Source organism: Pogona vitticeps, chromosome 1 (genome assembly GCF_051106095.1).
Source record: "Pogona vitticeps strain Pit_001003342236 chromosome 1, PviZW2.1, whole genome shotgun sequence".
Lineage (NCBI taxonomy): Eukaryota > Metazoa > Chordata > Lepidosauria > Squamata > Agamidae > Pogona > Pogona vitticeps.
The window spans coordinates 81,181,515-81,197,977 of NC_135783.1; the positions used below are offsets into that span (position 1 = coordinate 81,181,515).

At 41.1% G+C, this 16,463-nt stretch overlaps 1 protein-coding gene across 1 annotated transcript in view; it reads right to left on the bottom strand.

Moving 5' to 3' along the window:
* Positions 1-5,525: 5,525 nt before the first annotated feature.
* The window catches only part of PEX7 (peroxisomal biogenesis factor 7), an 83,439-nt gene continuing 72,501 nt past the window's right edge, over positions 5,526-16,463 (bottom strand). The window contains exon 10 of the mRNA XM_020779379.3: positions 5,526-6,123. Coding sequence (XP_020635038.3) covers positions 6,055-6,123 — 69 coding nt within the window. The 3' untranslated portion in view covers positions 5,526-6,054. The remainder of the gene's footprint in view (positions 6,124-16,463) is intronic.

Consider the following 16,463-nt stretch of genomic DNA (forward strand, 5'->3'; position numbering starts at 1 on the left):
ATAAAGCTTTATTTTGTTTAATACTGTTTCTCCCTTATACACACAAACACATAAATAATATAAAATACACGATTACTTTCATTTTCTTTAACATGTTGTTTGCGCAGACAGCGAGGAGAGAATAAAATGGTATTAATACTTGAAGCAATCAATTTTAGCTGTTATGTCTCTGAGTATTACCAAAAGGTATATGCAGTAATTTTATAGAGCTGTGCAATTTCTTGGCTATTAAATGTACACGTTTTTGTGACACTTCTATCTCCTGCAATCTCTCTTGGAGAAAAACTGAAAATAGAACTTCTATGTTTAATATTATAAACAGACTAGTTAGATAGTTTTTAAAAAATCAGAAATGTGCTTTAGATAAGGAAACCTGGACGTTGCGTGGAACTTCACAGTTTTTCCGTTTATTTCAGTGGAGAGAACAGAATTGTGAGGGTGCACACACTCAGATGCATGCACTGGGATATGCAGAGATGCACTCACTTCACATCTGGGGAACCTCCTGCACACTCTAACACATGCCTAAATCACTAGATCACAGACACATTTGATGTTTGCAAGCCTAGTTTAAAATATAGTGTTTTTATGAAGGATTTCATCAGTCCCACTGCCTCGTTGAAACAGAAAAACTAATATATAGAGATCTCTGCAACTCTCAAAAATAAATTCTATTTATAATTGGAATAATTAGCAAATGTTGAATGCTCCCAGGATCAAAATGTACACAAATAGAATATCACAGATTTTCTTTTTTTCCCCCATTTCCCAAAGCAGCTGAAAAACAATTTGAAGTGATACTTTGAAACTTCTGTTGAAATTGAAGTGGAAAAGAAGACAGAATAAGCAAAAGACTCTGTACACTATACTCTATACACATCACTGATTACCACATCCTTCCAGTGTTTATGGTCCAACTTCAAATTTCACAACTGAAAAGATCTGTGACCTGCTATCTTCAGATTCACCATCCCCAGTCAGAATGGCCAATAGGCAGGGACAATGGGAGTTGTAGTGCAACAGTAATACTTGTCCCACAAGTTCCTTACCCTTGGACATCTAGAAATGATCTGGGAGTCAGAAAAAACATACTATTTGTCTGATCAAATAAGTTTTTTATATAATATTATTAGATGTTAAAAATAAGAGTTGTATTAAAGTTCTTAAAACACCATTAATCCAAGATCAAAGAACATTTTCCCTATAACATCATCCTACTTGCCTAATGTTCAGACTTCCTGTCATTATATGCTCTTTTTCTATCCAGTATATCAACCTAGAACATTAACCTAGAACTAGAATTATTGCATAGCCACACAATGCCATTAATCAATGATCCCATAGAAATCTGTAATATGGTGTGACAAATTACTTTAGCCATAACAGCACCTATCAATTCATATGTATCACTGAAAATCTGAGTGGGCCAAATGTCCCAGGAAGACAATCCACCTGGCTTGTATTTATGGGAATGAAAGTTTTTAAATGTTTAGAAGGTAAAAAGTTGCTCAGAAAAAGCTATTGCTCACGTTGTTTTCTTAAGACACTACCTTCTTCTGAGCAGTTTCCTCATATAGGTGTTGGGTTGGGATTGAGGAGACAAAGTAGGCCCAAGCCACTGTTCAACAAGTTTGAAAGAAACTGCTTTATTAATCTGAAATAAGCATAAACTGACAACTTGATTCTGGCCCATATGTCTATCAAATATACACAGATAGGCATATATGAAGGCAATCAGGGCAGCAAGAACCCCAATTATCACCTGGCTATTTCCCCAACAACTTTAGGACTAACTGACTGACTGACTGACTGACTGACTGGCCAATCACCCATTTGACAACCCAGGCCACTTTGGACGGTTTACACAATACAATGACATAATACAATATAAAGCAAAACAGTACAATAAAATGAAACTGTAAGACAACATAATCAATACAGTGTAAACAAAATGAAAATAATATCAATAAAAACATTGAAATAAATAGTGAAAGCATGGTGGAGGGTTGAACATTAGCAAATATCTGGTTGTTAAAGCACTATTGCAGTGGTTCTTAACCTTGGGTTACTCAGGTGTTTTTGGACTGCAACTCCCAGAAGCCTTCACCACCAGCTGTGCTGGCTGGGATTTCTGGGAGCTGCAGTCCAAAAACACCTGAGTAACCCAAGGTTAAGAACCACTGCCCTATTGTATCAGGATATTAGAGAACCTAGGAAGGCCTGTCTAAATAAACATGTTTTTAATGATCACTTGAAGGTTCCCAATGAGGTGGCCAAGTGGATTTCAGGCAGGAGACAATTTCATAATTGCAGGGCTAATGCAGAAAAGGCCTGGTTTCTGGTTGCTGTTTTCCGAGCCTCTCTCTCTGGGTCAGACGTCTCAAACAGCCAGCCTGGGAAGATCTTACAGGGCAGGACGATCTAGTCAGACAGAAGCGTTCTGCTAGATAACGAGGTTCCAAACCGTTTAGGGCCTTGTATGTTAACATCATCACCTTGAAGCTGGCACAGAAATGGGCAGGTAGTCCATGCAGGGCGGCCAGTGTGGGGAAGATATGTTGAAGTCTTCTCACCTCACTCAGTAATCTGGAGGCTGAGTTCTGGACCTGCTGAAATCTCCTTGACAGCACAAAGGGCATCCCCACACAGAGAGCATAACAGTAGTCTAATCTTGAGACTACAGTGCATGAACCAGTGCGGTGAGGGACCTGGTGTCAAGGTAGGGACGCAGCTAGGCAATCCGCTTTAGGTGGGAATAAGCGGATCGGACCACAGACACACCTGTGATGTCATTGATAGTGCTGGGTCCAGAAGTACGCTCAAGTTGCGCACCTCATCCTTCATGGAAATAGTGACCCCTCGAAAGACAGAGGGGCACCCAAACCACAGACACTAGGGACCCCCACCCACAGGATTTCCATCTTGTCCAGATTCAGCCTCAGTCTATTTTTCCTCATCCATCCCAGCACCACATCCTAGGGATGGCACAGCATCTGCTGCAGAAGGATGGAAGGCGCGATAAGAGCTGGGTGTCATCTGCATATGGATGACATGAAGCTCCAGAACTCCTGATGACCTCCTCCAATGGCTTCATATATATATTAAATAGCATTGGGGAGATGATTGAACCCTGTGGGACTCCGCAATTGAGAGTCCACAGAGCTGACAACATCTCCCCAAGCTGCACTCTCTGGGGACGGTCCTTCAGGAAGGCCCAGAGCCAGGCCAAAACCAAACCCCCCAATCTCCAATCCAGAGAACCTCCCCAGGAAGATAACATGGTTGACGGTATCAAAGGTTGCTGACAGGTTGAGGAGGACCAACAAGGATGTTTTTCCCCTATCGGTCTTCCTCAAAAGGTCATCTTGCAGGGTGACCAATGCCTTATCTGTGCTGTGGCGTGGCCTGAACCCAGACTGGAATGGATCGAGGGCACTGATCTCCTCCAGAAGTGTATGAAGCTGATCGGCCACCACTCTCTCCACCAGTTTGCTAAAGATAAGAGATAAGAACATTGGCAGCGGGTCTGTAGTTGTTTAGGTCGTCCGCTGCCAAACTGGGCCTTTTGCAAATTGGTCTAACGAGTGACTCCTTGAGGGCAAGGGGCACCCTGTCCTCCAGGAAAGACCCATTGATAATGGCAGTAGCCTCTACTGTTATAGGCCTGGCCACTTGCAGCAACCAGGTTGGGCAAGGATCTAGTGAAGAGGTGGTGGCCCTGCAGCGATCAAGCACTCTGTCAACCTCAACTGACGTCACAGGATGAAACTGGGCAAGACGGACCAGTGGACGTCAATGGATTTGCTTCAGCTGGGCACTTAATGCATTTGTCATTTTTTGTGGAGTTTTTTATACCCCACTTTAGACTCAATAAGAGTCCCAGGGCAGCTTATCAAATGTTTAAAATACAATTAAGACAACTAAAATTCAATACAATATTTTTTTTAAAAAAATCAAGCATATTACATATTAAAATTAATGACCAGTGCTGCCATTTGTCGGAGTGAGGTAGCCGCTTCAGAGGACAGATTTCCAAGGGCACTAATGATCACTCTGGAGACCTGCTTTGCACAGATCCCTCTCAAACAGAGAGAAGGCGCTGAGCAACATCTAGCTGTGTAGGGCTGTCCTCATTGCTTTTGCCAGCAGACCAGGTCCCTCCCGTGTTCTGGCAATCGGAAGAGGTAGCCAGTGCCAATGGGTGCTCTGCTGCCCCCCAACACTGTGATATGGTAGCAGGGATGCTGTTATCTCCAACTTCCATTCTTGCAAAAAAATAAAATAGTCATGATTCACTCTTTTTCCTCCTCCTTCACAGCTGCTAATTCATCTTCTTGTCCTGACACTTTTCTGCCCCTGGTCATGTAGATCATATGGAAGGAGAGAGGAGAGCTTATCAACCCTCTGGAGGGAAATCTTATCTCTGGGAACGTCCCATCACTTGTGTGTTCCTCCTCGTTGTTTTTAAACCAAGCGACAGCAGCTCCCTTCTCGTGGAACTCCCAGGTGTACATAAAGCTCTGCTGGCTATTTTTGTGGCCGCCACCACTAAATTCCAGCCTCTGGCAGTGTGTTTTTGTGTCTATTTGTGCACACATTCTTGAGATATGCCAGTAACCCAGTGGGGACACAAAGGCACAACCTAACCTAATTTCTTTCTCTCTCTATTAAAGCACTAAATTCCATGCAGTTCTCTACTGTCTTGTTGTGACAGGTTGTCTTGTTGTGACAGGTACATTGTCGCTGCTGAAATGCAGAAAGGTCTGAGCTGCTGCAATGAGGGTGGATTTTGCTTCTGCCTCAGGCAACAAAAGAGCTTGAGCTACCTCATTATGTGTTCAACCATCTTACTGTATTGCTCCCGTTTGCTCACCTGCATTTATGAGGAAGCAGCTTCTGGGCTCAGTTTCAGCATAAATTGCTGCAAACTCCTTTGCCTTTTTCTCCGATTCCTCTCCCCTTTTGTCTGCCTTTTAAGAAAGCCTTCAAAATTAGAGTAGCCTGTCCAGAGTAATGTGATAGAAAACGAGCTCAACTCCATTTCTCCCATTTTAATAACCATCTCGGTGCCCTTGTTTTAAACTCTGACTGATCTTTATTAACCAGTTTCTCCACATTGACGTCTGAATTTATGGGCTTTTTTGAAAAACTGTCTACTGTGTCTTCTATGCCAACTATCCACAGAAATGTCTATTGCCTATGAACAAATTAATTCCCTATAATGTACCTAGCTACAGTATGTTTGCCAATTCCCAGCACTGATCACTGTTTGTATTTTTCTTTTCTCTTTCAAAATTCCTTTCACTAATAGCCCTAGGCGACTGTGAATTTCTTGGACAAAGCTATTATATCAAAGATCCGTTAAGCAGATGTATCACAGAAGATGCACAAATGTATAGACATGGCTGTAAGAAATTGGACACTTTCCCTTTCTCAACTGATAGACATGAATAAAAGAACAAACGGGTTTATAGGGTTTTTTAAAATAAAAGAAGAAAACTTCAAACAAGTCACATAAAGCCGAGTCACAGAATGATATGCTGTTTATTGTCAATCAACACAATGAGATAAAATGAACACCATATGGATCCGACTGAGGCCACAATGTTATATAAGGTATTTTACATTGGAACAATAATGAATAATTAAATTGCAAAGCAATTTATATTTTCCCCCTCTTCTTGTCTAGTCATCTTTTATCTACACAGCGGTTTACCACATATCCTGTGTATACCACCTTCCCCGACATGCGGGTTTACAGATGTGTCAGAAGGCATCAGCCTGGAGAAGGCTGGGAGACTGCATAATCTGCAGCCCTTCCATTTTTTTTGTCTACCTCATTCTTTGTGATTATTCTGTTGGTCCAGCACGGGTGTGTACTTGTGTGATGAACACAACATGTAAACCTGTCCTTAACTACAAGACTTTATTTAAGATCATATTTTAAAAAATTAAGTTGTCATCAAGGCAATCACATATTATCCAGTCCTGTCTTAGGAAAGTGGCACTGATTTTCCTCCATGTCAGCTATCCTCCCAATCAGCTGCCATTACTCTAGGCGGGCACAGCCAACGAAGATGGATTATAGACCTTCACTGTTTCATCCCATGCACAGTCTGCCACCTATGGAGAGCAAACACAGCACATTTTAAAGCAACAAGCAGAGAGGTGGGGAGGATAAAAGCAAATCATAGTGTCAAACAGTGGAAGAAAAAACTATATATAAATTTGTGACAATTTGGTGCAACTTTTTTTTTACTTTATTAATTTTTTAATATCAAATTAATATCTAGTATCAATGCAACAACTCTGCAATGATGGCACAAGGCTACATAAACTAAAGCAAAATTTAAGAAGATATACTCAAGACAATACTTTCAGGTACAACATAAAAGTAAAAATAAAACTGTTTTCCAATTATTGTGAGTTAATCCTCTATAAAGGGAATAGTGAAATTATGCTGTCAAGTGGTCTGAAAATTGCTGAAAACTGTTTAAAAAACAAGCAACTTTTTGATTTAGAATAAGATACATGAACAGCAAGCATGAATCTGGAAGATATGATTTGAGCCCTGCTTAAAATTTGCACTTTACCATTTCCCCAGTACAAAAATGAATAAGTGGGGCCATTTTCAGGCCAGTCATTATTTCACTAAGTTAGACAGAAGATCTGAAGGGCCCCAAAGAAAATAATGAGATAATAAATGATATATAAATATCATTATACACATATGAATTTATGTATTATGTGGCAAAGTTAGCTGGAAAATATAAAACAAGGTCGATTCTCATAAATCTAGTCCCATCATCATATTGGCAGAACCTTGTTAAATACTTTAAATACAAACTCAAATTTGGTTTATTCTGACCTGCTTCAAGTGAATGAGAAAATAGTTCAGAAACTAGTAGTACATTTTGGAGGAAAAGACAGAACACATTATATTTGATAATGCAACTACCAAATTACAAACTACTCACAGCTCAGAATGAAAGAATGATAGTTAAGCAATAAAATGATATATTCGCAAAGGCTTTCATGGCTGGGATCTAATGGTTGTTATGGGTTTTTCAGGCTCTTTGGCCGTGTTCTGAAGGTTGTTCTTCCTAACGTTGTGCCAGTCCCTGTGGCCGGCACTCTGTGCTCTGGTGTACTTGGCTTGGGAGTGGAGTATTTATGGCTGTGATAGGCTTTTGTCTTTTTCTGTAAATGGGTGATTAGTGTGTCTTGTTGTGGGTGTATTGTTGTGATAAGGAGGAGAGATCATCTGTCACTGTGACTGATGGTTTTCATTAGCTGGTCTTTTGTATGTAGTGATCCCCGGTTGTGGCTGGGTAGAGTTCGTTGACCTTTTGCACGATGTATTTTTGAGAGCTGGGAGCCACGTTTTGTTGAGTTTCAAACTTTTCTCTTTTTTGTTAAGTTCTGCTGGTGCTTGTGGATTTCAATGGCTTCCCTGTGCAGTCTTACGTAATGAAATGCTGGTATTGTCCAGTATTTCAGTATTTTGAAATAGAATTTCATGTCCAGTTTGTTTTAGGGCATGTTCAGCTACTGCAGTATTTTCTGGGTTTTTTTTAGTCTGCAGTGTCTCTCATGTTCTCTGATTCTGGTGTGGATGCTTTGTTTTGTGGTTCCAATATATACCTGGCCACAACTGTAAGGTATCCGGTATACTCCTGCAGTGGTGAGGGGGTCCCTTCTGTTCTTTGCTGACCGTAGCGTTTGTTGTATTTTTGTGGTGGGCTTGAATACTGTTTGTAGGTTGTGTTTTTTCAAAGTTTCCCCATGCAGTCCGTGACCCTCTTGATGTATGGCAGAAATACTTTATTTGTGGGTGGCTGTTTTTCTTCTTCAGTTCGGTGTTGTTTTCTTGGTTTGATGGCTGTTCTGATTTCATTTCTGGAGTACCCATTTGCCTGTAGGGCCCAATTCAAATGGTTGAGTTCAGTGCTGAGAAATTGAGCTTCACAGTTCCGATTTGCATGGTCTACCAGTGTTTTGATTATGCCTCTTTTTTGCTGTGGGTGGTGGTTGGAGTTTTTGTGTAGGTACCAGTCTATGTGGGTGGGTTTTCTGTAGACCTTGTGTCCCAGTCAGAGGTCAGTTTTGCATAGGATCATGACATCTAAGAATGGGAGTTGGCCCTCTATTTCTTTTTCCATGGTGAATTGTATATATGGGTGGATGCTGTTGAGATGGTTGAGAAATTCTTCCAATTTTTCTTCACCGTGGCTCCAAATTGCAAAGGTGACATCCACATATTGGAACCAGACTGTGGGTGCGAGGGGTGCTGAAGCCAGGGAAAGTTTTTCGAAATGTTCCATGTAGAAGTTTGCTATAACCGGGCTGAGGGGGCTCCCCATGGCCACTCCATCTGTCTGTTCATAGAATTCATTATCCCACTGGAAATAGCTGGTCGTTAGGCAGTGTTGAAATAGGGCCTTGATGTCTTCTGGAAAGATTTGCTGGATGAGTGTCAGGGTGTCCTTTATCGGTACTTTAGTGAACAGGGATACTATGTCAAAGCTGATCAGTCTGTCCCCAGGGTTGAGTTTTAGGGTGCTGATCTTGCTTATGAAATGTCCTGAGTCTTTGATGCAGGATGAGGTTTGTCCAATGTGGGTCTGTAGGAGGCTCGCAAGGTGTTTGGCTAATTCATATGTTGGGGAGCTGATGGCACTTACAATGGGCCTGAGTGGGATTGAGTCTTTGTGGATTTTGGGGAGCCCGTATAGTGGGAGAGCTTCTGTCTTGCAGATTTGTTGAAGGACGTTGGGGTGCAGGGAGGAACTCCTGATCAGTATGTTTGTTTGTTTTGTGATTTTGTTGGTTGGGTCCCATTTCAGTTTTCTGTAGGTGGTGGGGTCTAGAGGTTCTCTGATTTTGTCCTTGTATTCTTCTGTTTCCATGATTACTGTGGCATTGCCTTTGTCTGCTGGCAGGATGATGATGTCTGGGTCTGAGTTCAGGGACCTGATGGCATTTCTCTCCTTTCTTGTTATGTTGCTTTTGGGGTTTTTTGTTTTCCATAGGATCCTAGTCACTTCCCCTCTTATTTCCTGTTTTTTCTTCTGGAAGATGATATCATGCTGATTCCACGCTGGCAATTATGTCTTCCACAGGAATTTTACTGGGTGTGACTGCAAAATTTCCTCCTTTGCTTAAGACTGAGGTTTCTTCTGGGGAGAGTTGGCGTCCCGATAGGTTGATGAGGATGCGCGTGGTGTCTAATGTAGGTTTCTGTTGGCTTGTTTGGCATTTGTTGAATTTCTGTTTTTGTCTGGCTGTGTGGTTCATCATTTCTTTTTCCATCTTTTTGTAAGACAGGGTCCCAATCTTGCCTTCTCATTTTTTGGCTGATAGTGATGTGTAGGCCTAGTAGTTCTTTGTCTGTGGAGTCCTGTTTTTTGCGGGTTGTGTGGATTCTTTCCCGAAGGAGGGCATGTTCCAGGCAGTCGTAGATGTGGCTGGCCTGTGGGGAAATGATGGTGCTTTTTGTCCTGAGGAAGGCTGGTATGTTTTTGTGTCTCAGCAGCGTAGTAGAAATGTTAAGGAACATAGCAGGTGTGCTCTTTTGCTTCGGAGTGTTTCCAGTCTCCGAGTCTGTCTGTTTCCTCCCCATAGAGGTGTTCAATGTATTCACAAAGGCCTTCACGGCTGGGATCTAATGGTTGTCGTGGGTTTTTCAGGCTCTCTGGCCATGTTCTGAAGGTTGTTCTTCCTAACGTTTTGCCAGTCTCTGTGGCTGGCATCTTCAGAAGACTCTACCCAGCCACAAGGAACGGGGATCACAACACACAAAAGACCAGCTAATGACAACCATCAGTCACAGTGACAGATAATCTCTCCTCCTTATCACAACAATACACCCACAACAAGATGCACTAATCACCCATATTCAGAAAAAGACAAAAGCCTATCTCACAGCCATAAATACTCCACTCCCAAGCCAAGTACACCAGAGCATAGAGTGCTGTCCTCTGAAGATGCTGGCCACAGAGACTGGCGAAATGTTAGGAAGAAGAACCTTCAGAACACGGCCAAAGAGCCTGACAAACCCACAACAACCAATAAAATGATATATAATTATGATTACAAATGTAAGCACACACAGATATGTATATCCATCTATATAAAAGCACTGTCCTTACACATCTCTATTATATATGCAGTATAGTTACAGCTGTGAACACATTTCCTAAGAAATCAGGTTACTCATTCTTTTGATTACTAGTCACATTATATGCTTTCAAAAAAGTAGCTTGCCATTAAAAAATCCATTCAAACGTTTGTTGTAACCATAAATTATGATAACTTTAATCCAACTGAATTCCCAATTAATAAAGAACATTGTGTAGATAAGAGGCAAGGCTTTGTAGCTGATCAGTGATCTGTTTTTCTGATCAAAAGGATTTCCTATATGTTAAATACAGAAGGTATCTAATGACCTACCCAACTGGCCATTCATGTTTTTTTTCTCCCATGCAAACAGAGTGTGTTTCAATCTACATACAATGGACCCTTTTTCTAGATACCATATTCCAAAATAAGAAAGCAAATAATTCTCTTCCAGTATAGTCAACTGCCAGGAGGAAACAATATATAAAGCACCATCTGCAAACTCCCTGGGGAATTCCCACCTGTGATCAACTTAATTAGCACCATGGAGAAGCTTATGAACACAAATGCAGTTGTAATCATTTTGTGAAATCACAGGAAGAGCAAACAGGGTTGCTACAAAATGCAGACTTTTGAGAGCTATTTTTGTGTCACTCAGTCCAACTCCCTTTCTGATCATACACAGAAATATCCAAGTGGAGCTAGGCAAAGATAGCAAAGAAAATATCAACAGGAAATCATTCTGATATATTGTGGAAATCTGACAGGCTGCAACCAATCCTGAGGAAAGGGCACTATCATGGGCCACGAGGTATTTCCATGCTACAAAAAGATATCGACATGCGTCTGAAAAGATAAAGTCTACTGCTTAGCATTGTGTCCCTTAACAATCACAATTAATTGCTTGTGATGGTCCGATCAATATTTCAGTTTTTAGATTTGAAATGCAATCTATTCATAATGTTTTGGACCGGAGGGCTGAATAATAAATACCCCATCACCTCAATTTTAACTTCTCAGCTAAATGATTTGCATCAAGGTAACCTGTTGAGACCCTAGTGTAGTGCAGAGGAAACATGAATCTTAGATTGTCCCAAATTGTGTCTGCTCTGTGCAAAGGGTGATTTGGGAAATCATATCATCCAAGCCAAAGTAGCACACAAAGGTCAATTATCTATTCCAGCAAATGGCCTTCCAAACACGAAGCAGAAAATGTCTCAAAAGAAGCAGAAGCTATTTGGGGGGGGGGTCTCCCTTTCAGCACACAAATGTGCACTGCTTGTGTAGGACTGTTCGTGACATTCCTATTAAATCTGGGAATGTCATACACAGGCATTCCTAATTTATTTGACAGTACTTAATGCAAAGGAAGGCCTAGATACAGATGGAGCACTGCTTTTATTGATCATGACACCAGAAATGTGATCAATAAAAATTCTGGTGTTATTGATTCCAATCCAGGTAAATTAGTCATGGCTAGGTCCAGAAACTAATTACAAAGAAGCCCCTGATTGTGTCTGTGCTCTCCGCTATCAAGTCACACCCAACTTACGATGATCCTAATAAGGTTTACAAGGTGAAATATTTAAGGAGTGGATTTACCATTGCTTCTCCCCAAGTGAGTTTTCACGGTCAAGTGGATATATGAACCCATGTCTCCTGAGTCCCAGTCTAGTAGTCTATCTACTAAACCACACTGACTCCCTTGGTTAAAGAGGAAAATCCTTAACTGATAAAGCAGTGTCACAACAGAAGCTTCTTTTCCTTCATGCAGTGCAAAAATTAGCTTGCTTTGTTTGGTGATCAGTCTTCAGGACATAAATACAGGATTCCTGTGAAGTCTCATTTCACAAATGTGGAAGGATTGCCTCAATCATCCCTTTACATGGAACATGCTTTCAGTTCCAATTATGGGCTATCTCTATCATCTTTTACTAATCTTATTGCCACCAAAAGCAATCACCCATTAGAACGGTGGTTCCCAACCTCAGGCCCCAGATGTTCTGGGACTACAACTGCCAGAAATCTTGGCTAGTGCAGTGGAGGGTCAGACTTATCCCATGGATTTGACTGGCACTTGCTTATGATTAGAATGTTGGATTAGAGCCAACCTTTTTATTTATTTATTTAATTTATTTATTGCATTTATATCCCGCCCATCTGGCCAACTGACCACTCTGGATGGTTAACAACTCTTAAAAAGAAAACAATTTAAATAAAGCAACAATATACAACATCAATAATCAATTGTTCAAGATGGAAAGAAAAAAGAAAAATAAATCAAATAGTGACATCAATAAATCTGTTGTATTAGCAGCATGTGTCTAATAACTATCAATTTGGCATTGAGGAAATAATACCTGGTGGCAGCGTGAAGTGAGGAAATGCATCCAGAGGGCGGACTTGTGTTTAGAAAAAATAAACAAAGGACACTGGGTGGACGTGACAACGTGGTGGCAGTGGCGGGATTCGAATAGAGTCCAGTAAGGCCAAAGAAAAGAATAAAGTTTCCTGAGTCAAAGATACCTATTAGTCAGGGAGGTCTGTCATGTATGGAGTGGTTAACTCTCCAGAGTTTTTAGGGGCTCCTAAGCGCAGATCCGGGAGTAAGAGAGGGAAAGACTCTGAAGGAACAATGTCTGTTAAGAGGTTTACATCGAAATTTTGAAAGACCAGTGGGCTAGCTTTGGATCTTAGGCTCTAAGAAGGGAGCGCTGAGGGGACCAAGAGCGAAAGCCAGGGTCAGACACAGATCTGAGGGAACTGGAACAAGCAGAGGCTTAAAAAACAGAAAAATAAAAGTACAGTAATCTGAAATAGCTGTGTGGCTGGAGGCCAAAAGAAACAGTGTATCATACAAGGAACAGTGAGGCTAAGTGCCTAAAAGTAACAAAGTAGCAATTTGTGGAGGCTGCCCTCAAAGAGCTACAAAGTAACTAAATCTAACTCTCTTTAACTCAAAAAGGAAAAAAAGAGTTTTAAATTGAGGCTTGACTTGGCTTGACCATTGATTTCAATAGAATAAACCAACTTATCCAATGAAAAAGAAATACAGTGGTGCCCCGCTTGACAACGATAATGCATTTCAGCAAAATCGCTGCTAAGCGAAATTGTCGTCAAGCAAAAAAAAAAATCCCCATTGGAATGCATTGAAAACTGGTCAATGTGTTCCAGTGGGGGAAATACCTCATCGTCCAGTGAAGACTGCCCATAGAGAACCGCTGATCAGCTGTTCTAAACCACTGTAATGCGAAGCTGCCGTCCAGAAAGCAGCCACTTTGAGAAGGGAAGGAAGCCATTTTGCAGAGGGAAGCCATTTTGCGGAGCCGGAAAAAACTTTGTTTTGCGAACAAACGGTTCGCGAAGCAGGCTCCTAATCAACGTAAAGTGGATTTCCCCCATAGGAACCATTGTTTTGTGATCGCAATAGCGATTGCAAAAATGTCATCGTCAAGAATTTCGACGTCATGCGGGGTAAGCGTCTAGTGGGGTACCACGGCACATAAATGCCTTCTACGAGAGGGGAAAAGTATGCTATGGAGGGAGCTGCTGATATGCTAAGTTTACCTCAGGAAGAGGAACGTTCTCTTTAATTGATAGAGCCAGGGAAGGCTCAGCAGGAGGAAACCTCAAGAGGAGAAACTGGGTTAACCTCACAAGAATTTGAAAAATGGAGGTTACAGCAACTTTTACTTGAGAGGGTTGCTAGGACTCTCAAATCCTTATTAAAGTATAAGGAAACCAATTAAAGAGGTAGCAACCATAATAAAAATGGTAATTAAACGCATATATGAGTTATATAGTTATGATAAATTAATATATAGTTATGATAAATTTTGAGTTGTAGCATTAAGGGCTTATCATTAAAACCAGATATTAAAAAGTAATTTAAAGATTGAAGCGAAAGATATGCATAAATTATTTTCATTATAAATGGTACAATTGTTCAATTAATTATCATAAATAAGCGGACTAATTAGTTAAAGGCTCAGTAGTGAATTTTAAGACTAATTTTAATATTATAAACAAGTAAAATGTTCCTGTTCCTATTTTCTGTGTGATAACCTTTTGGAAGGAAGGATTAAAATTTATTAAAACTATAAATTGTTGCAGGGGGAAGTTATACTGCATACTATTAGGGACCAATCCTCTTGTATGCTATAAATCCCTAGGGTCTAAAGGGGATTCCTTTGAAAAATACAAGGGAAAGAGGTGCTGTATAATCCTTTTGTTTTTCATTTTGTCTCAAGATGCTTGTTAATACTTTCAGCACATTTAGCAGATTACAAAGCCTCTGCTTCTTGTGTCAATTATGAACAACACCAACCTGTTCAGAATGCCACTGTTTACAATAAACACACATGTCATGGTTCAGTGTTTCCCACACTGCTACTTCTACATATCTTGCCAAGGAAACTGGTGGATCAAATACTCTGAGCCAGTGGTTTAAATCAGTGGTTCTTAACCTTGGGTTACTCAGGTGTTTTTGAACTGCAACTTCCAGAAACCCCAGCCAGCACAGCTGGTGGTGAACGCTTCTGGGAGTTGCAGTCCAGAAACACCTGAGTAACCCAAGGTTAAGAACCACTGGTTTAAATCACTGGTTCTTAACCTTTGTTACTCAGATGTTTTTGGACTGCAACTCCCAGAAGCCTTCACCATCAGCTCTGCTGGCTGGGGTTTCTGGGAGTTGCAGTTCAAAAACACCTGAGTAACAAAGATTAAGAACCACTGGTTTAAATGAGCATGTGGGACTTGCAACAAAATGTTACAGTATGGGTCCAGTCAGCCTCCTCCATGATAATGCATTCCATTAACCTCTCCCAGGTTTTTTTTATTTTTAAAGACATCAAGCCTTAGGATGACTGTTGAGAAATGTTATTTTAAAAACTTCCATTCTTGACCCTGTGTGGGTCAAACACTGTTCAGCAGCACCTGGGTTAAGGGGAGAGGCCCCACTGTACATGCTCCAAGCCACTCCCAAACCTCCCATGTTGATTCCACCACTGGAGATGGAGAATGCTTATCAACGATGGTATTCTTTAAACTTGAGTTTATTTGTAAATCAGGAATTTTATTAATGGGTAAATACATTGTTTCTTCTAAACTGGAACCAAGCACAGTCTCTTCACTCATTTATGTACTTTCTCCCCCTCTCTCTGTCCTTGACAAATCATCCGCTGATCCTCCATTATCTGGAATGCCTGCTTGAGGTAAGCTAAGCGAGGAAAGGGAGAGCCATCCCTCCTTCCCTCTCCCTCTCAAAGAGGCAGGAGGTTTGACAGGTTGTCTCCTGATGACCGGGTCAGGCTGAAGGGTTTTAAGTCAAATCCCTTCTCAGCCCCTGCTCTCACAGCTGCTTCCTCTTCTCATGCTTCTCCCATCCCAAAAGTAGGGCTTATGCAGTGGTCTTGACCTGCACAACTCTTAACATGACCAGCTCCCCAGTCCAAAGGGACTGCTCACACACTCCAGTCCTCTTAAAGATCCAGTACCTTCAGGACTTTCACTTCAGCCTGGAAAGCCTCAACCTCTATTTCTTCTTTAGCATCCCTCCATGTCTCTTCTGTCTTTCCCTCCTTCCTCTTCTCTTCCTCTTTCTGCTTCTTCTTTGCAACCTTCTTTCCTCTCCTTCTTCCCTTTATTTACTCCTCCTCTAAGAGTCTTTAACCTTTCTCTGCTTCTTTCCCCACCTTTTCTAGATCTTCTTCTTGCTCTGTGTCTGACATAGCTCCCTCTTTATTTATACGAGAGATAGAGGTGGGAAAATCCTCCCTGGCCATTGGAAGGTGAGATGGACCCACCAGCATGGATCAGTGTCCTTGACCTCATCCCCAGTGTCTCCTAAACGCTGCTTCTACATACCTGGCTAAGAAAACTGGTGAGTCAAATAACCCAGTGATTTAAATGTGCATCTGGGACTTGCAACAAAATGTTACAGTAAGGAATGATCCTCTTCATAGGCCAGCCAGCGTCCTCCATGTTACCGCATTCTGTTTACCTCTCCCATGTTTTCATTTTTAATGACATCCAGCTTCAAGAGGACTTTTGAGAAACCCGTATTAAAGAAACTCTCATGCTTGCTAATTTTGTGTCAGCCATTAAGGACAGCATCTATCTCAACTCCAGTGGTTTGTCAAAGCCGAGGAATATGAATTTTGTACATCTACAGGTGGACAGAGCTCATCTTTCAACTGACATTCAAGTTTTCATTAAAGCAAAAATCCAATTTTTTATTATTAAAATGTTTGTCATTGTCTATATTTATAATGCTATTTCTTACCTGCAGAATAAAGACGAGCAGCCATTTATTAATTAGCCCTCATTTTCATTGACCTGCCTCC